Below are 26049 nucleotides of genomic sequence, written 5' to 3' on the forward strand. Positions count from 1 at the left end.
TGGGCGGCACATCTCCTATACAAGTGTAGATTTACCATAAGAATTCGGAAAGAAATTCTTGCTTGGTGTGATGTTCAAAACATGTCTCCAACTCTTTGGGCAACCGGATCGTCTGTAAATGAGTAGTAGACAAAGATAGCAATTGAAAAAGCAAAGGAAAGGAAATCAACGGCTTCTTTGATAGGGAAGAAGTCCACATCACCCCCCTAAGTATTGGGTTTGGGACAATAGACCCCCCTAAGTTTGGATTGGAGCACTTAACCCCCTTAAGTATGAAATACCGGACACATTACCCCCTCCGGCTACAGATGGTGGTTTTGGTAGCTGTTTTGGTGACTGATGAAACGCAGATGACTGGAGCAGCGCGGCGACAGGTGCTGGCACGCGAACTGCCTACGCGCGGCGCTGGTCCTAGGCTGCTGCAGCGCAGGATGCAGGAACAAGGCATCGACATGGTGCGCGCGGAACTGACACGACGTTGGGCAACGAGGCGGAGCAGAGTGTTGGCGGATGCACGGCGCTGGGGGCGGCTTGGTGGCGTTGTGGTTGAGACTCGGGCTGGAGCGGCAGCGCTGTACGCGCGCGAGAGACCCAAGGCGCTGGTCGCTCCTGCGGTTGCTGCACTACTCGATCGGCATGGCTCTGTCTGCAGAAAAACGAAGGCGGCAGGGGACAGGCGGGTCAGGGCAAGCGGGCACGCTGGTGCTGTGTGTGCTCGCTCATGGCAAGGCGTGGCGTGGAGGAAAGCAGGGTACGGCCGGCTGGCTTGATCCGTGCGCGGATCAAGGGAACACGGGAACTACGGGGCACTGTGGTGGTGCACTGGTGCTGCCCAATGCGTCAGTGAAGACTTGGAAGTCATGGATCGCTGTGGTGTTCCTTGCTGAATTTGATGGATGCCTTGCTCGGCTGGTCTGCTGAGTGGTGATGCAAAGAAAAGAGAAAGGAGGCAACGGGGAGCACGATGAAAAAAAAGAGTAGCTCACCTGCGGTAGAAAACAGAGGCGCTCCTGTGTGCTCGAGATGCCGGAGCGATGGGAAGATATGCGGACGAGTCTTCGTGGGCGTTGGTTGCAGACCAACGGCGGACGTGCCCGAGCTTCGAACGGTGGCCATGGCATGCACACCCGTGTCTGCGACGGAGAAGGCATCTGCGAGGCGGAGAAGAAAGAGATATTGGCGGGAACGAGCTCACCCAGAGGTCGATGGCGAGCAGGCAGTGGACGGAGACAATATCAGAGACAGGGGTGATTTGCTCTGTTCGACGCCCCCGCAAGATAAAACCAGATATCTGGTGAACCAAAACAGCTACCAAAACCACCGTCTGTAGCTGGAGGGGGTAACTTGTCTGGTATTTCATACTTAGGGGGGTCAACTGCTCCAATCTAAACTTATGGGGGTCTATTATCCCAAACCCAATACTTAGGGGGTTCATGTGGACTTCTTTCCCATGCCGTTCCATGGAGGCAGGTGGTGCAAGTCTAGCAACGAACCAGCTCATAGTTGCTGGTTTGCAGCAACAGGCAACAGCCACCGAGGCAGCCGGGCGGGGCCCAGCCGAAGCGCGCGGGCGCGGCCACCACATCCAATCCAGCCGGGAGGGAGAACTGCCTGCCCCGCTTCGATTGGCTCGCTTGCTTCCCTTTCCATCCTCCCCAACCCCAACCGTCCCCGTCGCGCATCACAACAAACGCGCTGCGCTCTCGCCCCGCTTCATCCGCAACTCCCTGCCCTCCTCCCCGTCCCCATCCCCATCCATGGCCTCCGCCGTCTCCCTCGCCGCGTCGCCCTCGCCCCTCGCCCCCGCCAGCTCGCCCGCGCGGACCCTCCGCCACGCCCACGCGGCGCTCCCGCCCGCCCGCGGCCCGCGGTCCCCGGCCCTCCGCGCGGTCCCCGGGAACCGCCGGGCCGTCGTCGGCCGCGGCGCCTCGGCGGCGGTGCGCGCGGTCCAGGGCCAGGACACCACCATCCAAGGTAATACACGCGCGCGCGCGAGCTCGATCGGTTTTCCCAGCTCGCCGAATCGCTTGTGCTACTGTTTGAGTGTTTGATCCGTGCTCCGTTACGAGATTTCGGTGGTGAAATACCGATACGACTAACGCGTCGGTGCGGATCTAATGCTTTTCGATACGTCGATACAAAAGATCAAGTCCCCTTGTTGGAACTGGGGTTAAAAGCTTAGCTCGTCGCGTGCATGATTCATGTATGCATCTGCCGTTCTTGACATGTAGAGTTTGCGATTGTGTTTTCGTTATAAGCTCTGGCACACGCGTGGGTTATGTCTAGCACCTGCATCCCGCAGGGACCGCGTTGTCGCTATACATGCTCATTCCCTCGGTTTGCGACCAGCACACTTTTGTTGCATTCAGCTATACTGTCACGCTTGTGTTTTTATGAGTGACACTTGAATTTAAATATGGAGTGATATACCTGTTAAATGTAAGTTATTGTAGATTGTTCAGTAGTAGTTGAATTTATGGATTGATACCTGCGTGTTTGCTTAATGGGCATTTGCTATTGCAGTGCCTGAAACGCTACCCCATTTAGGTAGTAAACAAGCCCGATCCCAACACCAAGCTTGAGAGGACTGAGTCCATTTCACATAACTTGCTTCGTTCAGCACAATTCTGTTTTATTGCTCACTGTCGCGTAAACGAGCAAATCTCGGGTCGCTCCAATTAAATCATTTTTATTTGTTTGAGAACGTCGTAAGTGAATTAGAAAAGCAAGGGCCTATGATGGGTGCAGTGGTGGAACTGGGATCACAAGCTTAGCTCGTTTTGGTTTGGGGAACTAGCCATGTTGAGGTGTCAGTGGCGCAGCGGTGCGGTGGGCCTTACTGTTTTAGCAAATCTGTACGAGCAACACTTGACATTTATCTTCGGCCTTTGCATGCGTGCCTGCTTCACGTATGCGTCTGCCGTTCTGGAAATGTAGAGTTTGCGACTGTGTTTCCTCGGAAGCTCATAAATATGTTTAGCACCTGCATCACGCATGAACCGCGGTGTCGCTATACGTGCTCATTCGTTTGATCTGTGACCATCACACTTTTGTTGCATTCAGCTGTATGCATGAGCAAAATTGGGCAATACATCATACACCTGCTAATATTGGCATGCTTGTGTTTTTATGAGTGGCACTTGAATTTAAATATGGAGTCATACACCTGTTAAATGTGAGTTATTGCGTATTGTTCACTAGTAGTTGAATTTATGGATTCATATCTGCCCTTTTTGCGTAATGGACATTTGCTATTGCAGTGCCTCAAACGCCACCCCATTTTAAGTAAACAGGCTCAATCACAACACTGAGCTTGAGAGGAAAGTATGTATATCACATCACTTGCTTCCTTCAGCATAATTCTGTTTTGTTGTCCAGTGTCACGTAAATGAGCAAATCTGGGATCGCTCCACGGAAATCATTTTATTTTTTCGAGAACACCGTAAAAGTGAATTAGAAAAGCAAGGGGTCTATGATGGGTGCAGTGGTGTATAGGGTGATTGAGTTGCCATTTGCCAGTTTTTGTCTATGTTAAAACTCTTGCACTCTCGGAAGCACATAGCCTCAATGGCTTACATTACAACCATGATATTCTAGTGTGCATACATAGCCAATGAATGCAAGTTATTCACCTATAAAGCAGGCAACAAGATATGGATGAACTGTTTCACTGCAGTCATGAAGAAGCATTTGATTGAATAATTGAGTTGTCGGTGTATTTAAGGCATTAGCATAGCATGTGGACATATGCATTTCATGGTCGTCCATTCATATTTCTGCATCGTTGCTTTTTGTAAATCAAAATGTTTGATATCTTATCAAAAAAGCACACTAAAACTGAAAAAAAAAGACAATTCCATACTTGTTTGCGCTACATTGATGAAGCATTATACTCCCTCCGTTCAGTATTATAAGATATTTTGGATATTTTAATACGGACTAGATAACGGGCCGAAATGAGTTAACCTACACAGTAAACACCTTTAAATACATGCATTTTCGGGAAAACCTAAAACATCTTATAATAGTGAACTGGGGGAGTATGTTAATAATGAAAAGCTAGCGGTTCTAGATCAGTATCATACAAGGAAATGCTATGCGCCTTCTGACGCTGAAGATATTTTTGTTCCTGTAAAGGTGGTTCTATGGATCTTGTGTGAACATATTTCTCAGTCTGGATGGATTTTCTCTGTTCTTGTTAGGGACTGGCCTTACCCTTCGTAGCGATTAGAACCTGGATGGCTGACGGTGCAGACCTTGTGCTGCGTTTGTTCTTCTGTCGGTGTTTGAATCCAACTTACCGAGCTCAACCAATATGGGTGTAGAGGATTCTAGGATCATTGGGCATGCATGCAATTGCATAAAACACTGTTAGTGATGTTGCCTTTTGAAAGCTAGAATTGGATTTATGTTTGTGTTTTAAATTCCTGGTTAATCTATGCTTCTAGGCAAGCTAGATGATCTTAACACTTTATTTGAATCTCATAAAACTATTCAACTTCTGATGCTGAAGATATTGTTCCTGTAAAAGTTGTTTTATAGATCTTTATGAAAAGGTTTCTCAATCTAAATTGTATTTCTCTGATCTAATTTGTGGTTGGCCTTGCTCTTTAAAGAGATCAGAGCCTATATGGCTGATGGCCCAGTCCAGGTGCCCTTTTTTTTTCTACTCCCGTTGGTGTTTGAATCCTCTTAAGTTAACAAACTTGACCAATCTGGGCCGGTGCAAGATTGTAGGTGGCATAATAACACTGTCAGTGATGTTGCTTGTCGACAGGCGACAGCTAGAGTTTATATATATGAATCTCTTCATTTGGTCATTTTATGTTTCATGGGCCTGACACAGTAATGAAGTTTTAGTTCCTGGTTAATCTTATTACTTATTTAGGGCTCATAGTGCTCTTCAACTTTCCTGATTTGCTTTTTTTTTTTCTTTCTCAAGCTGTATTCGTAAAGTTCCATCAATTGATGTGTTATCAGTTTTTCACCGTGATGCTGTCTATTTGTTTTGTAGTTCCTGACGTCACGAAGGCAACATGGCAGTCACTTGTTATGGAGAGCGAGCTTCCTGTCCTCGTTGAGTTCTGGGCCTCCTGGTGTGGACCGTGCAAAATGATCGACCCAATTGTGGGCAAGCTGTCAAAGGAGTATGAAGGGAAGCTGAAATGCTACAAGCTCAACACCGACGAGAACCCAGACATAGCAAGCCAGTACGGCGTCCGGAGCATCCCGACCATGATGATGTTCAAGAACGGTGAGAAAAAGGACGCGGTGATCGGAGCAGTGCCCGAAAGCACGCTGGTCACATGTGTGGAGAAGTTCACCGAGAGGTAAAATGTCGGGAACGGACCTCCTGGACAGAGTTAGCGCTTGGCATCCACGCACGTCCTACGTTCAGATCATCTGAAACTCAGACGCCGTCTGCACAATCTTTCTATACCTGCGTGTAGATACTAGATAGTATCAGTAAATTGCTTTCTGTATCATCAATAATAAGTAGAATCGCCTGGTGAAAGTCTCATGAAAGCCTGGTTCCATTGTTACCATTCTTTTGGGCTGTAGATATATATGACAGGACTGTTAAAAGAGTCAGTATTCTGTAGCATATCACATATTTCCATCAGTTCGTGTGATTGTTTCCCACGTAACCTGACTATGTGATCGACTATCTAGACCCTATATGTCAGAATAATTCCCACATCACTCATACGGTCCTAGTCTTTTAGATTATTAATTTTTGAACTGTCCACTCTTTTAGATGGTTGTGGGTGAGATGCGGATGCACTGATTGGATGGAATAATAGAGTATCATTAATTGACCAAAACAACTGTAGGGCTTTAGAACAGTTGTGCTCTTCAAACATAACCAAGATCCATCTAGAATTTTCAATATTTAAGAAGATGCCCCTACCTCTAAATGCTATCAGTTGTTTCCGAATTATAAGATGAGCTATCTCTGAATCCCTACGTGCTCCCTCCGTTTACAATTGGTTTATTCGTGTTCTAGGTTTAGTTAATGTTAAATTTAACTAAATATTTAGGAAAAAATATCAACATCTAGAAGTAAAAGTTACAGTTTTTGAATTGTTATAAGCTATATTTTCATAATATATGTATTTGGTATTATGGTTGTTAATATTTTCCCAATAATTATAGTCAAACTTGATAGTGCTTGACTTTGATAAAGGCTAGAACGTGGATTTTTGCACCCGGTTTTTGAAATGACTTTTAAACATAGTTCAAAATATTGAAAAATTCTGAACAAAAAATTGACGTGTAAATCTCGATATTTTATGTGCTCATGAAGTCGTTTCGCGAAAAACCAACATTTTTAGGTTGTGTGCAAAAAGAAAAAAATTGGTGCTTTAAAAATTAAAATGCTTTCCACAAAACATTTCTTTATTTTTATACAGGACACAAAAATTGTTAATAGGGTTTGCTTCAGCTCGAGAGAGCTTCGGGTCCGTGGCTGGTAGGGTGGCGCTTTAATGGCGTGGTGGTGGCTCGTCGCCGTGAGTTGTTTGATGCCCTTCGTCTAGATTTGACGATCGTGGGGATAGTGCGTCCTGGATTTGCTCCTATAGGACTGGTTTGGTTACACTGGGTTTAGCCTGCGGAGATGCTAGCGAGCTCGATGGTGTGTCCGCGAAAGCACTGCAAGGATTCGGCCACTGCAATGACGTCTATGGATGCCGTTTACTTCCTTGGAGCTGTGGCTAAGACACACATCCTGCAGCTGGTTGTGGCATTGTCTACTACCCTATTAACTTGCGATTTATCCGAGTGCCTCCTCGTTGATGCCCTCTGTCATGTTGTGACCGGCTTTGTATGAATAGCGTGCCTCCGGTTTGCGCGAGCCTAAGGTGGCTGTCGGAGTTAGTGTCGTGGCGTAGCGGACACCGGTGTTTTTCAACAGTTGTTGGCTGTCGAGATGGCAGGTGTAAAGACTTTTCTTGTGGTGGATGGTGAAGCTTTCGTGGAAACATTTTGCGGAGTGGGCGTCTCGGTGCTTGAAGATTCTTCTGCCGGTCTCGGACGCCCTTTTAGATTTTGTAATCTAGAGCCATGCTCTGCTCTACATCACGTCTACTTGTATCTGTATTTGACACCCCTAGGTTTTTTTTTCCTGTCATTGTTATTGTTGTACTCGTGGTCGGTTGGTGGTTTTGTTGATTTAAAGTTGGACTTATTGAACCTTATGTTTAAGAAAGCATACAGACTCGGGCTGTATGTAGTCGACAGTAAAACACATTACATGACGAATATGCGCCTCTCATTCAAAATGTAGCACGTCTTCCTGAGTCATAAGAGATCGATCTGGAGGCCCGAGGACTGCTAAAATCAGCCGGCGGTTTAGACAGCGGCAGGAAAACAAGGAGCCGACCCACAGTCTGGACTGGCAAACGGCGGGCCGGCCTAAACTGTACTTTGATCATCTGGTACGTGTGGGCGCACGCATCATCCATCCGTGGGATTGAATGCACGCACCGGACTCCGGTCCCGTCCGTCCTTGCGAAAGCTGTAATACGGTTCGCCAATGAATATGATACAGTACAGTGCACGGAGGATGGAGCCACAGGCAGTAAACAAAGGGAACCTCCTGTTCTGTTCTGGCTCGTGCTGCCTGCCCCTACCAGCTGCGATCTGCTTGGATCCGATCCAAAGGCCACATGACCCTCCTCACCTGCCGTGTGCCGGTGTCCCCTCGCCGTCGGCGCGGCGGGACGGCAGGCCGCCACGCGCTCGCTATAGCTCTATCTCCACGCACCTACCGGACCAAATGATGCACGCTCGTGCGTGCGAGAGGTCCAACTCGTGCGTGCATCGTCGCAACTCGCATGCATAATAATGCAGTACGTACAACGCACCAACCGCCGGTGTGCGCCCGTGCCGTGCCTTCCTTACCGTCGCATACTGCCGGTGGACACGCCGGCCGGACGGGTTCCATTAAACAAGTGATCAGCGAGGACCGAGGAACCATCCCAGCCCAACCACCGCCGCTAGGAAAACAAGTCGCGGCCTGCGAATGGAGTGGCTCCGCCGCCGCCTGCGAGCTGCCACGGAGCACGCCGAGCACCAACACTAGTAGAAAACGGGTCTTTAGCACATGTTGGCCCTCCTTTAGCACCGATTCAGTTACGAACCGGTGCTAAAGGAGCACCACGTGGCGGCTCCCGAGCGTCCGAGCGAGAGGACCTTTAGCACCGATTCATAAGGTTCTACCGCGGCAGGGAAATGCCCGGAAACGCTGCGCGGTAGAACCCCGCTACCTTAAAAAAATTCGAATTATTTTCCACTTCGTCTTTTTTTTTTCTTTTTTTTTCAGAATTTCTAATATTTCAGTTATTTCACAAGTTTAGTCTCTAATTACACTTATCTCTAGTTAAATTACTTACTTGTGCTCAAACTTCCCGTTCGGTCACCCAACCACCGCCGCTAGGAAAACAAGTCGCGACCTGCGAATGGCGTGGCTCCGTCGCCGCCTGCGAGCTGCCACGGAGCACGCCAAGCACCAACACTAGTGGAAAATGGGCCTTTAGCACATGTTGGTAAGGGCTATATGCACCGGATGACCAACCGGAGCTAAGTATCCGGTGCTAAAGGCCCCCCTTTAGCACCGGTTCTAAAGGAACACCACGTGGCGGCTCCCGAGCGTCCGAGCGAGAGGACCTTTAGCACCGGTTCATATGGGTCTACCGCGGTAGAAAAATGCCTCAAAACGCTGCACGGTAGAACCCCGCTACCGTAAAAAAATCAAATTATTTTCCAGTTCCTTTATTTTCTTTTTTTTAGAATTTTTAATATTTCAGTTATTTCACAAGTTTAGTCTCTAACTACACTTATCTCTAGTTAAATTACTTACTCGTGCACAAATTTCCCGTTCGGTCACCCATCCTTCCACTACTCTAGCACTAGCACGCTTAACTTCCAAGTTTCTTTCCGTCCCGCATCCAAGTGCTTCGCCCATATGTATGTGATACTAGTATCATATCAATCCTATTAACATGCTGGTCGATGTCATATTTTTTTATTGTTTGAATTTCAAATAATTCTTTTAATAAACAAAAATAATGATGTAATAATAATCTTTAATAAATAAATAAATATTAACTTTATGATTTATATTATTTTTAATTATTCTCAATTTTTAATTTTTTTAAATTTTTTTTGCCAAACCTAAAACCTGAAAATTTTATAATTTTATAATTTGCTAAACATGAAAAGTAATGGTAATCTTTATTCAGGATGCAATTATTAATTTTAATTTTAAAAAATAAAAAATAAAAAAATCCTAAATTTCTAAAAAAACTAAAATTTTCATCCTTTCATATTTTAATTTTGAATTTTGAGAATCTAAAAATTGGTTATCCGGTTAAACCCGGGTGAATTCGGATGTAACTTTTTCCCACGATCATTTTGATATATTATACGCTTTTTTCCGACGTCGTAGGAAAAAATTAATGCCATTTACCGTTTTCTAAACTTTTCATGCAAAAAAAATCGAAATTCCAATTTGTTAATTTTCCCTAATAGTAGGTTGTGTAGCATACAAGAATCTCAAAATATTTTATTTTTTGAATTTTCTATCATTTTCTTTTCTATTTTACAGAGTTAAAATGGAGATCTGGGGGTGGGGGTGGAGGTGCATGGGGAGCAGAAAAAACCTTTAGCACCGGTTCATGTTACGAACCGGTGCTAAAAGTGACGCAAACCCTTTAGCACCGGTTTGTGGCACAAACCGGTGCTAAAGATCCCGCACGAACCGGTGCTAATGCCGCGACTGGTTCCATGGACGTCCAGACCACACGAACCGGTGCTAATGACCCCTTTAGCACCAATTCGTGTCAAATCCGGTACTAATGCTCTTTGGAGCAAAAAATAACCAAAACCCCTCTTTTCTACTAGTGCAAGTGCATCTCGTGCACGTGCAGGATGAGACCCGTTGAGTTGAGCAGGGTGGAGGATCGTGGTGGTGGCGGCTGTGCTTTCGCTTTCCCTCCGTCAGTTTGCTGGCACACTGGTTGGGGGAAAAACCTGAGGGAGCGCCGTTGGGTTCATGGGCTGCGCACGGCTCGCTCGTGAGCTCTACCTGCCTCTGCTTAGAGCGCATACTTTTAACTTTTAAGGGCTCGCTCGTTAGCTCTACCTGCCGCTTGTTTGCTGGCTGGTAGACTTAGGGTCTTTTTGTTGTGGCTTTTTGGCTTTGCCAAAAGCTAAAAAAAGCACCTAAATAGGTGCTTTTTTGGCTTTTGGATTTTGGAAGCCGCTTTTTTTGGCTTCTCCAGTCGTGTTTCTTAAACCGTCTCCCAAACGGCACCGGATTGAGCGTTTGGGGACCTGTTTTGTTCGTGCTGCGTTTGGGGACGTCGCTCCCCAACTGCGTCCCCAAACGCTGCCCCCAAACATTAAAATACTCTTTTTTGTTTTTTTGCATTTTTATTTCAACAAAGAGAAGAAATATTCCACGAACTAATACATAATTGGGAACGCTCACGTCCATGTCGCCGAAGTAGGAGAACACGAGCATGAAGCCGGCTTCGATGTGGTGGTACCGCGCGAACTTCTCCCAGCCGATGTGGAGGTACATGTTGCCGCACGCGTCGTAGATCACGTCGACGATCTACCGGCAGCAGTGACAGCCATCCTCCCGCAAATGCAGCGAGCCCGGGCGCTCGTCATCGGCGACGAAGTCGGCGAAGTCGTCCGACAGCTTCTGGATGCCGTGTGGGTCACCCTTGAGGACGACGATGAACTCGAACAGCACGGGCCCTTCCTCGTCCTGCTTGTCCGACGATGAGGATGATGACGGTGTCGCAGGCGGCGGCGAGCGTGCAGCTCTACCGCGGCCATGACCACGACCACGGCCGCGAGCTCGGCCTCCGCCTCTACCAGCCATGGCGTCGACTCTTGAGATTGTGGCGGCTAGGGTTTTGGAGAGAGGCGCTAGGGTTTGTGTGTGAGAGGGATGATGAGAGGCGGCCCTTTTTTATAGGCCGGAGGGAGGCGGGGGAGCGGTGGCGCTCATTAACTCCGGCACGCAGAGCTAGGCGGCGACGAGACGCTTCGCTGTGCCTCTGCGGGAACTACACCGTCGCTGCGCGCCAATAACTTCCGTCAGGAGGTAGGCGATGGTTAGGTTAGAATTCAATTATGCCGCTGATGGGTCGGCCCCGCCACTCCCCGCCTCGCTTTTCGGTGCGTCCGGTGTCCCCGGTGCGTCCCCTGAGAGGCGGGGACGGGCTCGGGGCGCCGAACAAAAAAGGGCTTTGGGGACGCGGCTGGAAACGTTTTTTTGTCCGGCGTGCCGCAAATCGCTTTGGGGGACGGTTTGGGGCGCGCAACTGGAGATGCTCTGGTCTTGCAACTATGAAAATGTAAACTTGCAAGTATCAAAAAAAAAATTGTGAAATAAATTCTTCAGAGGGTTCACAAGATGTGGCTTGCTTACGACCAATAGAATGTCGAGAACCAAATTCTTCGAAATACACGCAGAGAAACAAAAAAGAAAAAAATACGAACCTAATAACGTGAATAAAAACACCAAAGAACACAAATTCGTTCACATTGCAATTTGTGTTTCTATTGTTCTACGCGTGCATTTCGAATTCGGTGCTGACATCTGAGGAGATGGAAATACGCATTTTGTAAGCACCTGGAAATCTGTTCTGAATTTTCTTTAAGCTTGCTGATTAAAATTTTGAGAAGTGGTGTTATGGATATCAGGTAAGGATATGGTATCACTAAATATCCCCCCCCCCCCCCGCTTAACCTCATACCCTCATATCTTTGGTTGGACTAACGAGCTGCTCGGCTCTTAAGCTCATGATCTTTAAGTCGTAGATCATTAAGCTTGTTAAAAATAACGAGCTAAAATCATTCGCTGGCTCTGTTCATTATACTCTCGCGAGCTGCCCGTTAAGATCGTTAAAAAAGAGGGACAAGTTAAATAGTACATACACGTATCATACATGTAGCAGTGATGTATTCATGCTGCAACAATGGTGCATGTTGGCATTTATTAGCCAAACATACTAGGTGAGTATCAGGATTTGGCTAGCAAAACAAGCTATACACAAGTAATTATGGTGTTTTAAGTTGGTAAGTTAAATGAGGTTGTAAGAGCATCTCCACTCGTCCCCCGACGAGGCCCCCGAGCGACGATTTTCCCATTCGGACGGTGAAATTCGGCCCAGTCGCGACCCCGGTTCCTCGTTTTCGTCCGGATTTGGCCCTTCATCCATCCGGCGAGCCCACGCCATCCCCGGCCCCCCGGGGACCTATCGGGGACTCCGGACGAGTGAAAAGCGGGGAAGGGCCCGATCTATCGGTGACTCGACACACGAACCCCACCTCCACCCCTCGTATCTCTCTCGCCGCCGGCACCACCCCGCCGGCTTGTTGCCCAGATTCCGCCGTCCCTCCTTCCCCACCTGCCTATATTTCGCCGTCTTTCGACGACGGCCTATCTGGCTGCTCTTCCGCCGGCCTGTTTCCCGACTTTGCCCTGCTCCTCGTCGCTCGCGGCTCGGGTTGCCTCGACCACGCCCGTCAGGTGTTCGTCCATTTGCCTCACCGGCAATGGACTCGGACGAAGAGGAGGAGCAAATGTTCGTCGAGCTTATGCAAGAAGAGATGGCAGCAGCCGCCCAAGACGACGAGCACATGATGATCCTCGGTTGCTTGGCAAGCATGTACGCCGGACTGGAACTGGTCGACGTGGTGGGTCGGCACCAGGTCGCCGGAAGTGCAATCCCATACAGCGAATGGAGGGCTACTGCATGTTGTACGCCGACTACTTCGCCGACAATCCATTGCACGGTGAGAGTGTTTTCCGGCGTCGTTTCAGGATGAGCAGAAAGCTATTTCTGGAAATTGTGTATGCCATCCGAGACTTTGATCCCTACTTCAGATGCAAAGCGGATTGCACTGGTTTGGTTGGATTTTCGTCACCGTGAAGTGCACAAGGGCTATGAGGATGCCGGCGTATGGAGCTCCCGGTGATACCTGCGATGACTATCTTCGGATGGCGGAGTCCACCGCCCTTGATTGTTTCTACCGGTTCCGCAGGGCCGTCATAGCAGTTGTTCGGGGACTATTACTTGAGATCACCCACCGTCGAAGACACTCGAGAGGATCCTTGCAACAAATGAAGCCGGAGGTTTTCCAGTGGATGCTTGGAAGCATTGACCGCATGCATTGGCAATGGAAGAACTGTCCGTTTGCGTGGCAGGGGAATGTACAAGGGTCACAAAAAAGGCTCCACCGTGATACTTGAAGCAAGTGGCTACCCATGATCTCTGGATTTGGCACTCTTTCTTTGGTATGCCTGGATCCAACAATGACATCAACGTCCTAAACTGCTCCCCGGTCTTTTCCAAGCTTGTTGAGGGTCATGCTCCCCGGTGGACTATGTGATCAATGGTCGGCACTACAACAAAGGATACTACCTTGCGTGACGGTATCTATCCAAAGTGGGCAACATTTGTGAAGACTATCTCGAACCCTAGCACCCCCAAACTTTGCGACTTTGTCAAGAAACAAGAAGCTTGCCGAAAAGACGTCGAGCGTGCATTTGGTGTCCTCCAGCAGAGATTTGCTGTCGTCCGGTTCCCCGCTATGACTTGGTCCAAAGATCGATGTGGGAGGTGATGAACCGCTGTGTGTGCCTACACAATATGATTATTGAAAATGAGCGAAAGCATCCGGTTCCTCCGGCTGAGCAAGAAGCACCATATGAGAGAGAGGGTCCTCTTGCACGGCCTAATCATCGAGTGCCTCCATCATGGGCCGCCTTCATTGTTATGCGCCGGGAGATTCGAGACTCTACAATGCATCGCTCGCCGCAAGATGATCTGGTGGAGCACATATGGAGGCTCCGAGGCAACGCCAACGCCGACACCAACTAGTCTGTCTTAATTTGTTTGAAAAATTGTGTAATTATGTGCTTCATTTGTTTCAGCACTTGTTAAACATTGTACTGATTTTCGCCGAATTTGTTTCAGCAATTTTCGTACTCTTGGTCGCCGAACTTGTTAAATTTTATGTTACATTTGTTTGAAATATGTCAAATGGTCGAGGTTGGGGGTTTCCTGCCGGGGGGACGGCTGGAACTTCGGCGCTCCCCACGCCAAATCTTCCTCCAATCCGGATGAAAATTTCGCTGGATTTGAGCGTGAGGAGCGCCAACGAGTGGGGATGCTCTAATTATCGAGCTGCTCGCGAGGCTCGCCAGCTTGCTTGTTTAGCTCGTTAATAATATCAAGTTAAAATTATTGTTTGACTCTGTTCACAATGCTGACAACTAAGTTGATAACTAAAAAATATGAAATCATGCAAGCAATAATTTCAAAGCCGACTATGAGCCGATTTAAACGATTCGAGCAGACGCTTATCACAAACACACAATGGATGAACAATTATTCGAACATCTCTTTATGCGGACGATGCAGCCGTTTTTGTGGATCCCAAGAAGGAGGACATTCAAAATCTTTCCTCCATCCTCGCCTTATTCGGAGAGGCTACTGGTCTCCTCGCTAACTTCCAAAATAGTATGGTCATTCCCATTAAATGTCATGATATTGACATTGACGAGGTGCTTGATGGGGTTTCGGTGATCCGCGCTTCCTTCCCAATCAAGTATTTGGGGCTGCCCCTATCGGTTTGGAAACTTAAGAGGATCGATTTTCAATCTTTAGTAGACAAGATGGCCAACAAGCTTGTTACTTCAGATGGGAAAAATATCAATGCGGACGGGAGAGGGGCCCTTGTCAAATCCGTCCTCACGTCCCAAGCAATTTTCCATCTAACCCTTCTCAAAATCCCACCGGGGTGCATCACTTCCATGAACAAAATCGAGCATGATTTTATTTTCGGCTGACACCAAAGAGGTCACTGAGGCAAGTGTAAGTTGAATTGGGAAGTGGTTTGTAGACCCAAGAAGCTTGGTGGTTTGGGCATCCTACATCTCGAGAAATTTGCGCGGGCTCTTCGGTTGAGATGGCCTTGGTTTGAATGGCGTGACCCGAGTAAGCTTTGGGTAGGCATGGGTACCCCTTGTGGAAGCAGATATGGACCTCTTCTATGCATCCACCACTATATCCATTGGCAATGGGGAGATCACTCCTTTTTGGGGTTCCCCATGGCTCAAAGGAAAAAATACCAAAGATATTTGCCCGCTCATATATGAGGCCTCCACGAGGAAGAAATGGAAAGCCAAGCATGCACTTACCAATAACGCTTGGATTGCCAAAATAAAAAATGGACACCAGCTTGACCGTCTGTGACATTCATGAGTACATCTTGCTTTGGGTGCAACTAAATGCCTTTCAACTTACTGAGGATGCACAAGACTCCATCACTTGGAACCTAACTTCGAATGGGTAGTACACGGCGACCTCCGCTTACAAGGCACAATTTTTGGGAGCCACATAAACAAATATGAACAAGATGGTGTGGAAGGTTTGGGCCAATCCAAAGCTTAAGTTCTTCGCTTGGTTGGCCATCCGCAATAGAATTTGGATGGCGGGTCATCTTGAGAGAAGGGGTTGGGATGATTGTGGGCTTTGCCTGCTTTGCAAGCGAACTCAAGAGACGGCGACACATCTCTTCTCTCGATGCCGCTACACCAAGAGGCTTTGGGATATGGTTAAGAGTTGGCTTGGGATTCCCTCCGTCCGCACTTATGAGTGGTGTGGTGACCCAGCATACCACTGCATGGTGCAGTATGCAAGTCATTGACATAACACCAATAAAACATCGTTCCACTATTATTGTATCCCTCAGAGTGGTAGAACAAAAACATATGCGGGTCTGCGTGTCTATAGAATGGGGTAAAACTGCAAGTAAACTATAGAAGAACAACTCGTGGACTAAACTTATTACTATCTCTACCTATGGAGGTACTAGACCTGCGAAAGAAACTATGAATGTACTCTAGCTAATTAGTTGCTAGGAATAGGGAGCTAGTTCCCTTCTAGTTCTAAACTAGGTTTTCTCCATGGTGGATGCAGCGGTTGACTCCGTTGACTCCTCTGGTAGAGTCCTATCTCTTGAAGTAGTTGACTCCTTTGTCTTCGTGTTTCACTGTAGATCATCCTTCGATGCCTCCATGTCTAAGTAGGGGGTTCAAGAGGGAAAAGGTGAGTACGAGCGTACTCAGCAATTTCAATAATAGAAATAAGTGTATCATGCACTAGCTATGGCCATAGACTAGGAATTTGTAGGAAAATGCAAGTTTTCATAATCATTTCTTCAAAAGGTTGCTTTTATTCTGAAAAGCTATATCCGTCAGCTTTCACTGGGTGTCTAGAACTTCGTGGAGTTCCTTTCCGGCCGCGTTTTCAGTTCCAAACCAGGAACATGGAGTGACAAGCAACAATTCATTACACTCTGGAGAGGTGTGTTATTTTTCCCATAAGAGATCATAAACCTTGTTGCACATTCGAGTGGCCTACTGATACGTCTCCGACGTATCGATAATTTCTTATGTTCTATGCCATATTATTGATGATACCTACATGTTTTATGCACACTTTATGTCATATTCGTGCATTTTCTGGAACTAACCTATTAACAAGATGCCGAAGTGCCGGTTCTCGTTTTACGCTGTTTTTGGTTTCAGAAATCCTAGTAACGAAATATTCTCGGAATTGGACGAAACGAAGACCCAGGGGCCTATTTTTCCACGGAGCTTCCAGAAGACCGAAGAACACACGAAGTGGGGCCACGAGGTGGCGACACCACGTGGCGGCGCGGCCCGGGGGGGCCCCGCGCCGCCCTATGGTGTGGCCCCCTCGTCTGGCCCCCGACTCTGCCCTTCCGCCTACTTAAAGCCTCCGTCGCGAAACCCCTGAGGCGAAAAAACCACGATACGGAAAACCTTGCGAGACGCCGCCGCCGCCGATCCCATCTCGGGGGATTCTCGGAGATCTCCTCCGGCACCCCGCCGGAGAGGGGATTCATCTCCCGGAGGACTCTACACCGCCATGGTCGCCTCCGGAGTGATGAGTGAGTAGTTCACCCCTGGACTATGGGTCCATAGCAGTAGCTAGATGGTTGTCTTCTCCTCATTGTGCTTCATTGTTGGATCTTGTGAGCTGCCTAACATGATCAAGATCATCTATCCGTAATTCTATATGTTGTGTTTGTCGGGATCCGATGGATAGAGAATACCATGTCATGTTAATTATCAAGTTATTACATATGTGTTGTTTATGATCTTGCATGCTCTCCGTTTCTAGTAGAGGCTCGGCCAAGTTTTTACTTTTAACTCCAAGAGGGAGTATTTATGCTCGATAGTGGGTTCATGCCCGCATTGACACTGAGGACGGATGTGAAAGTTCTAAGGTTGTGTTGTGCTTGTTGCCACTAGGGATAAAACATTGGCGCTATGTCCGAGGATGTAGTTGTTGATTACATTACGCACCATACTTAATGCAATTGTCTCGTTGCTTAGCAACTTAATACTCGGAGGGGGTTCGGATGATAACCCGAAGGTGGACTTTTTAGGCATAGATGCGGTTGGATGGCGGTCTATGTACTTTGTCGTAATGCCCAATTAAATCTCACTATACTTATCATGTCATGTATGTGCATTGTTATGCCCTCTCTATTTGTCAATTGCCCGACCGTAATTTGTTCACCCAACATGCTTTTATCTTATGGGAGAGACACCTCTAGTGAACTGTGGACCCCGGTCCATTCTTTAATACTGAAATACAAATCTGCTGCAATACTTGTTTTACTCGTTTTCTCTCGCAAACAATCATCTTCCACACAATACGGTTAATCCTTTGTTACAGCAAGCCGGTGAGATTGACAACCTCACTCGTTTCGTTGGGGCAAAGTACTTTGGTTGTGTTGTGCGGGTTCCACGTTGGCGCCGGAATCTCCGGTGTTGCGCCGCACTACATCCCGCCGCCATCAACCTTCAACGTGCTTCTTGGCTCCTCCTGGTTCGATAAACCTTGGTTTCTTTCTGAGGGAAAACTTGCTGCTGTGCGCATCATACCTTCCTCTTGGGGTTGCCCAACGAACGTGTGAAATACACGCCATCACCTACCCGTCCATACTCTCTTTGGAATGGGGGCAGTTTAAGATCCAAGCCAATCATTGTCCTTTTCCACGACCCCACATACCCACCCGTATTGTAATTCCGACCTTGGATTCTTGCTAGCCTCACCGACCGATATTATACCCCCGCCGGTCACATACCCTGTTGGTTATGTTCCGACCTCGGTAGCCTTCGCCGGTCTTCTACAACCCATGGTAGACCACAATACCGTGGGGACTTAGAGGCTCTCCACCTCTCCCGTTGCCCCCAGCATGATACAACTTCTACGGTAAAGTGCGTCCGCTGATATGCAAACAATTGACTTCTCCGTCCCACTACAGATCTTATAGTTAACACGAGATGGCGCAAGAATCACTAGACGAAATTTGTTGTTAATCCTATGTGAATGTATTCCCAGTTGCAATGGAACATGCACCATCAACTCAAACCATGGTTCCATTGCCCACCACATTGTCATATTCATAATTGTAAAAGTAATATTTTGCTTTTCAATGTAGGAGTGATAAGTATAATACTTTGCAAGTAATTTAATAAAAACAATCAAATATCATGAGCAAGTGATGAACTTTCCTTTCTTGACTGTAGTATTATCTAGGCAAGAACTTCGATACGGGATAAGTGCAAATTTTGAAATAGCATCATCGTTCGGTAAGGACATTGTTTAAAGTATTGGCAAAGATGCTATAATGCATAATATGAGATGCAATTTTTGTTGGAGATATATGCCCAAGAGGCAATAATAAAGTGGTTATTCTTATATCTTTGTGTTTATGATAAATGTTTGCATCACATGCTATAACTGTATTAACCGGAAACATTAATACTTGTGTGTTATGTAAACATAAAAGAGTCCCAAGTAATTAAGCCTCTTGTTAAGCTAGCTTGTTGATTCATAGATGATCATGGTTTCCTGATCATGAACATTGGATGTTGTTAATAACAAGGTTATGTCATTGGGAGAATGATATAATAGATACACAACCATAATAAGCGTAGCATAAGATCAAGTAATTAAGTTCGTCTTGCTATAAGCTTTCGATACATAGTAACCTAATCCTTCGACCATGAGATCATGTAAATCACTTACACTGGATGGGTACTTTGATTACATAAAACGCCACTTCGTAAATGGGTGGTTATAAAGATGGATCAAGAGTGGGATTTGTCCATCCTCATGATGGATATATATGCTATGGGCCCTCTCGGTGGAATGTAATTCAATTTACTTGCAAGCATGTGACAAGGTCACAAGGGATGACATACCACGGTACGAGTAAAGAGTACTTATCGGTAACGAGATTGAACTAGGTATAGAGATACCGATGATCAAACCTCGGATAAGTAAAGTATCGCGCAACAAAGGGAATCGGTATCGTATGTTAATGGTTCATTCAATCACTAAGTTATCATTGAATATGTGGGAACCATTATGGATCTCAAGGTCCCGCTATTGGTTATTGATCGGAGAGGAGTCTCTATCATGTACGCATAGTTCACGAACCATAGGATGACACACTTAAGGTTCGATGTCGTACAGTAGATATGGAATATGAGATGGAGACCGAATATTTTCGGAGTCTCGGATGGGATCCAGGACATCACGAGAAGGTCCGGAATGGTCCGGAAAATAAGATTCATATAGGGAAAGTTATTTTTCGGGGTTCGGAAAAGTTCGGGAATTTTCTAGTGGAAGACCGAGAAGTTTCTAGAAGGTTACAGAGGGGCCACCCATGGGCCCACGACCCCGAGAGGGGCCACCTGAGCCGAGGTGGTGCAGCCCAGCCCTAATGGGCCAGGCGCACCAAGCCTCAGAGGCCCAGGCCGGCCAACCCCCTAGGGTTTGGGGAAACTCTAAAGGGGAGGGGGTAGACTTGGGGGGCAAGTCCCCCCCTCTCCTTGGCATCGGCCCTAGGGCTTGGAGGAGGGGCCAAGGCAACCCTGGCCACCCCCTTATATAAAGAGGGGAGGGGGCAAGGGCGCAGCCCACCCTTCCCTCCAACCCTAGCCACCACCTCTCCTCCTCCTCACAATTCCTGCACCGGCTTGGCGAAGCCCTGCAGTATCTTCTCCTCCACCACCACCACCACACCGTCATGCTGATGGGATTCCGAGGGGATCTACCACCTCCGGTGCCCGCTGGAACAGGGAGAGGAAGGACATCATCGACACCGTACGTGTGACCGAGTACGGAAGTGCTGCTGGATTGCAGCACCGGAACAATCGTCTACATCAACCACAAGATCGGATCTCGTTAAGGCTTTGGATCTTCGAGGGTTAGTCTCTCTTCTTTCTCGTTGCTCCGATCTCATAAATTAGATCTTGGCTTTTCAATAGATTGGATCTTGGTTTTATTCGTCTTTGCGGTAGATTTTTTTTTGTTTTCTGTGCAATGAACCCTACAATTGTTCTAAGCATAACCTAACCCGGCCTCATGATTTAGGATTACTGAGTTGGAATGATTCTTTTGGGTGTGTTGCACTTTTAGAGTGGTTTCACAAACAAGGTTCTTATTAGAGTTTGGTTAACTTAGTATCATATGCATGTGGTTTAATAAAGTATAGCAATCAAATTAGCACACAAGAAATATTAGTTGACATAGCATGTATATAATTTTTGTTAGTTTTTAGTACTATAGGAGATGGTTAATGATTACTTGCTATTTACTATATAAGAATATTTTTTGAAGAACATGTTACTTAAGGAACAATAAGTATTACAAGTAGAAACTATTTGCTTCTATGGTTTACTATGATTCTCAATTGAGTTTCCTAAGTAGGTATTATATGGATCCTAAGCAAAATGAAGTTAGATGCATCTAGTATTTGCAGGGTTTAGTTGCGCATAAACACATAAAGTGAATTACTACATAGTTTTGTTATTATATATGGTTGATCACAATGATGCGATACTAAATAAGGGTGGTTAAGGTTGATGACTTTGAGAATAGAAACTAGGGTTTACAATTCCTTTTCAAGGGTTTCACAAAGTAAATATGAGGTAGATCTTTAAATAAAATGAATTTGTAATCATATAGTAGTTGGATGATTTACTTGAGCATGAGCACATAAGGTACATCTTTATAGATGGTTATTACTTTAGTTGATCAGTGAGATTATACCGATGAATGATGATTAATGGTGATGACATGAAAGTAAAAAATTTAGGGTTCACCATTAGGTGGTACTGGTTGGTCATATAAGGTCTTATGAAGACATGGTACTGGTTTATCTTAATAAAACGTGAGCATGCTTTATTTTCTTAGTATAATTCTATGAGTAAGGGTTAATGTTATAGGATCACAGTTCATAAGCTCGGTGGGCTGCAGTGGCCTAGTTCTCTCCATTCCTTCTTCTTCTTCTTCTTCTTCTTCTTCTTCTTCTTCTTCTTCTTCTTCTTCTTCTTCTTCTTCTTCTTCTTCTTCTTCTTCTTCTTCTTCTTCTTCTTCTTCTTCTTCTTTATTTCATTTCTATTTTATATTTCATATTTGAATTCAATTTGAATTTCAAATCTGTTTTACAGATGTTGGTAAATATTTGTATTATTGAAAACTGGCTTCCAAACAAGAACTAACTTCAAGAATATTTTTATGGGTATAATATGATGGTTCGTTCGAATATACTAAATATTTTAAATAAGTATGTGGATAATTATTATTTTCATTCTCTTCCTTTTGGTATTCAAGTTATTTCGTATTTCCTTGGTTGACTTGTGTAAAATATATAAGAAATTTATTTTGTGTTCTTGATATTCTAGTAATTTACCAAAGGTTTAGATTATTATTTGGCCTTTTTATTGGTAACTAAGTATAAGGAACATTGATTTGAGTTCTAATAATTTTCTAGACATATCAATTCATAGTGATATTAGAATGTCATTTGTGGTGTTTGGGAGGGTTTTTTACTTGGGTCATTCAGAGGTGATTCTTGTTTGATTCCTGAGAAAGATTTATGGGTTTAAGATCTATGGTTATGGTACACACCCATTTTGATGTGGGTGGTGATCATTTGGTTCATAGTTTTGAATTAATTTCCAAAGATACTACATTGATCACACCACCTGGACTGGGGTGTAGGACATTATACTAGAACTTACTTATGATCACCAGGTGATGCATAAGTTGGGTTTGAGTTGTGGGTTTAGGTTCCAAGTGTTAAACACATGTGATTTACTAGAGATATTTAATTGTTTAATCATTGACTCTTAAATGTAGAGCATGGTACAAGAGTTTTGTTATGCCTATCAAATGAAGCATAGGTAGATATGGTAATAGGTATTATGGTTTCCAAGTGTGTGTTGATAACATATTGAGTGGACTAGATTTGCTCTTACTCACCATAAGATGGAAATTGCTAGGGTGACATAGGTGCTTGGCTAGGCAAAATATTGTTATCATTCAATTGTTTCTGTACTTAAGATGTTTAGAATGGCTAGGATTCTTTACTAGTGGCTTCAGTATCATTTCATGTGATGGAAGATATCTGCTTATCATATAGGTTTTAACTTATACTTGTATCTCTCCAAAGCATGATCATGCATTAGACATGATCCACTTATTCTTAATAATTAATACTTCAAGTTCCTATGGTTTATGATCATTACCAAATGGTGATTATCAAAGTATTGTCCTCTTAAGGAAACACTGGTGAAATAGGGTTCTCACCTCCAATATCAAGTGTTGGCTTGATCAACTAGGGTATAGTACTTAGCTTATACTCTCTTGGATATAGGTATGTTTACTCTAGGGTTTATGATGTGCTCACAATATCTCTTTAGGTATATAAGTGAATACTCCTCTTGACTATCTTAGTTTGGATTGGTATCTAATTTACTTCTTAATGTGAAAGATGTGGTTCTTGTGTTACCTCAGCACTCCTGACTGAAATGGCTTACATCCTAGGGTTTTAGCTCAAGTGTTGACATTGCTTGTCTAATAGACATAGACCTCTCCCTTCTCTAGGGTTTGATGTAGATATATTTAGATAAAGCAGAATATAATTAGTGAAAATTAGGGAACAAAACTAGTGTTTATCTCCTTGTCCTGAATTCAAGAATTAAGTGGAAGAAATACCATGAGGATCATGGTAAGAACAATGATTTAATTGAAGACATGGAAAAGATCAGTCTTCTTTCTGTTACATTGGTTTATAGTGGAATAAGTATTCATATGTTTTAGAAAGTAATACCATGTTATGATCCCTTTGAAGATCTCGTATTTGATCATTACATACTATGTTGTTGTAATAATTCGTGTTCCATTTGATCTACCCCTAGATCAAATCACCTCTACCCCAAACAGGATTTTAGCAAAGGTCACATTGAAGTTTATACCGCTTAACTTGATGATCTACTTCAATTTCATCAACACAAGTGAAACTTTAGTCACTGTAACAAGTTTTATTTAAAAGCGTAAAATTTTCCTGAATTTTCTATGCATGAATGCAATGCACACATCTATTTTCTCTATTTTTGTAACCCCCAAATCATGAGATGTTACAAGTGGGCGGGTGATGCCTCCCTTAGGAAGTGGTGGTAGATGAGTAGTGGAGAACCGAAAAGCCGTGTCTTTCATAACCATGCTTGTCACTTGGACAATATGGAAGGAGTGCAATGCAAGAGTTTTCAACAATAAGTTCCCGCCCCAACCATCTTGCTTCAATCATTAAGGATGAAGCTAAACTTTGGAGCACTGCGGGTGCGAAGTATTTGAGTTTTGTAATAACGGGAGAGTAATCGCTTAGGAACTTTCTGTTTTTCTTTTATGGTCTTGTCAAGACTCTCCTACTTATTTAATGAATGGAAGCAAATCTTTTACCCCCTTTCAAAAAAAAAAAAAAACAATGGCATGGTAAGACATAAACCCAAAAGGCCGACACGATAAGGCTAGAAAAAACTTTGGGTAGCCATTGCCGGGCCCGTTATCATGGTTGTCAGGTTGTGGCGTCGTCGTCGACGTCGACGGTGGCAAACATATTCTGATCATCCTGGAATATCTCAATTCGAAGATAATGGATGCTCGCGTGTGCAACAGTAGCACGTCGTGATTGCAAGCGTCCAACTTGCTCGATCGGCCATGGCTCCACCACGCAAAGCGGGCATTCAACCATGCAACCGCGTCCTTGTCGCTCGTTGCGATCACCGGTTAATAAAACAATGGCGGACGGCTATAGGAGAAGCTTATCTCGTTTTCGAACAGCGCACATGCTGGTTTGTTATTATAAATCACAGGGGGGGTTCTTCGTGTCACGACAGTGACACTGCCTGAAGCCATCAAGGTGAAGAGGAGAACAGACAGGCACAGAGAACTGCGCGAGGCCCAGGAACGAGAGAAGCAAAAGGCCCAGTCGGACATCGTCTACGAAGCCCAGTGATGCAGCCGCGATATAACAGCGACAGTCGTGCAGAGGACGAGAGAAAAACTGGTAATTGAGATAACATATTCCTCGTCAGGAATTCCCTTCCTCCTTCTTCGCGAACCTAGTTCGACGAATTCTCTCGTGCCCAGCGTGACGCTGTGGACAATTGTATCGCGTTCGTATTATTATCCTGAATTGAGTTGAGCGGATCTCACATATGGTATCAGAGCCCACGATTTTCGGATCTGTGGCTCCAAATTCCGCGCAGAAAAATTCCACACAAAAAAAAGAAGAGAGAAAGTGAAGCGAGATCCACAAAATTTTGGGGGCGTGTGGCGGCGGTAGATCATTCGGGTGCAGATCTCACGGCGGCGGGCGGTTGCTCACGAATCCTTCGTGAGTGGTAGAATCCCGGCCTGGCGGTGGATCCGTGCATCATCGGAGGCGAGCTTCGACGGCGGCGGCTGACGCTGGTTCCTGGTGCGGTGGTGTGGGAACTGACGGAGGAGGTGCTGATGGAGAAGGCTCAAGCAGAACTTGCGGGCTTGAAGAAACAAGGAGAAGAATTGCAAAAGCAGTCTGCAGACACGGCAACAACACTCAAATCGATCAACGAAGCTCTGAGGAATTTGAGTGCCTGGGTACCAACAGTGGATGATTCAATCAAAGGAATTCAGCAGTCATTGGAGACAGTAGGCAACAGGTTAGCTGTGCTGGAAAATGACCGTGTCATGGCAGTGGATCTGCGCATCCCAGCAGCAGGAATGGAAGATGTGGAACAAGGGCAGGCATCAAAACTGAAGGTGACGATCCCTCGGCAGGGCAGTTCCCGACGAGAATTACCACACACACCAGTGAATTTTGAGCTTGGAGAACGATCTGGAGCTGGTGAGGAGAGTGCTTATACGGGCTCTCGTGCAGGTGCGTATCGATCACGACCACCAAAAACTGACTTCCCCAGATTTGATGGTGAGAACCCCAAGTGGTGGAAATCTTTGTGCGAAAAGTACTTTGCCTTATATTCAGTAGAGCATGACACTTGGGCGAGTTTCGCAACCATGCATTTTGTTGGAAATGCAGCTCTGTGGCTCCAAACATATGAAGCAGAGCATGACATTGACAGTTGGGAGGTGCTATGTGTTGCAATTCATACGAAATTTGGCAGGGATCAACACCACAGATATTTGGAGGCGTTGGAGAGATGCAAACAAACACACACAATTGAGAAGTACTATCAGAAATTTGAAGCAATTAGACACAGGGTGTTAGTCCACAACAAACACTACGATGAGGCATTTTTCGTCACTAAATTTGTGAATGGGCTGCGGAGAGATATTCAGCGCGCCATCAAATTGCACAAACCTAAAACAGTGGATGCTGCTTTGTCACTAGCTGAAACACAAGAGGAGATACTAGAAGAGCAACGCCAACACTCATACTCCAAGAATAACACTGATTACAAGAGCAAGTACAGTCGAACTGGGTTCCCAAGTCCTGGTCTCCTGAGCAACAAACCGGAGGAGCACAAAAAAGTGGAGGAAAAAGGCACAATTCACAAGGCGCCGTGGGATGAGAAGATGCAATCGCTCCGAGCACAGAGACGAGCAAAAGGTGAATGTTTCC

At 45.6% G+C, this 26049-nt stretch overlaps 1 protein-coding gene across 1 annotated transcript; it reads left to right on the plus strand.

Annotated features, from left to right (window-relative positions):
- Positions 1 to 1683: 1683 nt before the first annotated feature.
- On the plus strand, positions 1684 to 5364 carry LOC124676856 (thioredoxin M2, chloroplastic-like). Its single transcript, XM_047212879.1, has 2 exons — positions 1684 to 1974; positions 5015 to 5364. Exons 1-2 carry the CDS (start codon positions 1758 to 1760, stop codon positions 5332 to 5334), a joined length of 537 nt encoding a protein of 178 aa, XP_047068835.1. The 5' UTR covers positions 1684 to 1757; the 3' UTR covers positions 5335 to 5364.
- Positions 5365 to 26049: the final 20685 nt, after the last annotated feature.

Source organism: Lolium rigidum, chromosome 7 (genome assembly GCF_022539505.1).
Source record: "Lolium rigidum isolate FL_2022 chromosome 7, APGP_CSIRO_Lrig_0.1, whole genome shotgun sequence".
Lineage (NCBI taxonomy): Eukaryota > Viridiplantae > Streptophyta > Magnoliopsida > Poales > Poaceae > Lolium > Lolium rigidum.

Bases quoted from the DNA above. Each gene is read 5' to 3' on its own strand.
- LOC124676856 (XM_047212879.1), top strand. From the start codon at position 1,758: ATGGCCTCCGCCGTCTCCCTCGCCGCGTCGCCCTCGCCCCTCGCCCCC. The intron at 1,975-5,014 runs GTAATACACGCG...TTTGTTTTGTAG, and splicing joins CCAGGACACCACCATCCAAG to TTCCTGACGTCACGAAGGCA.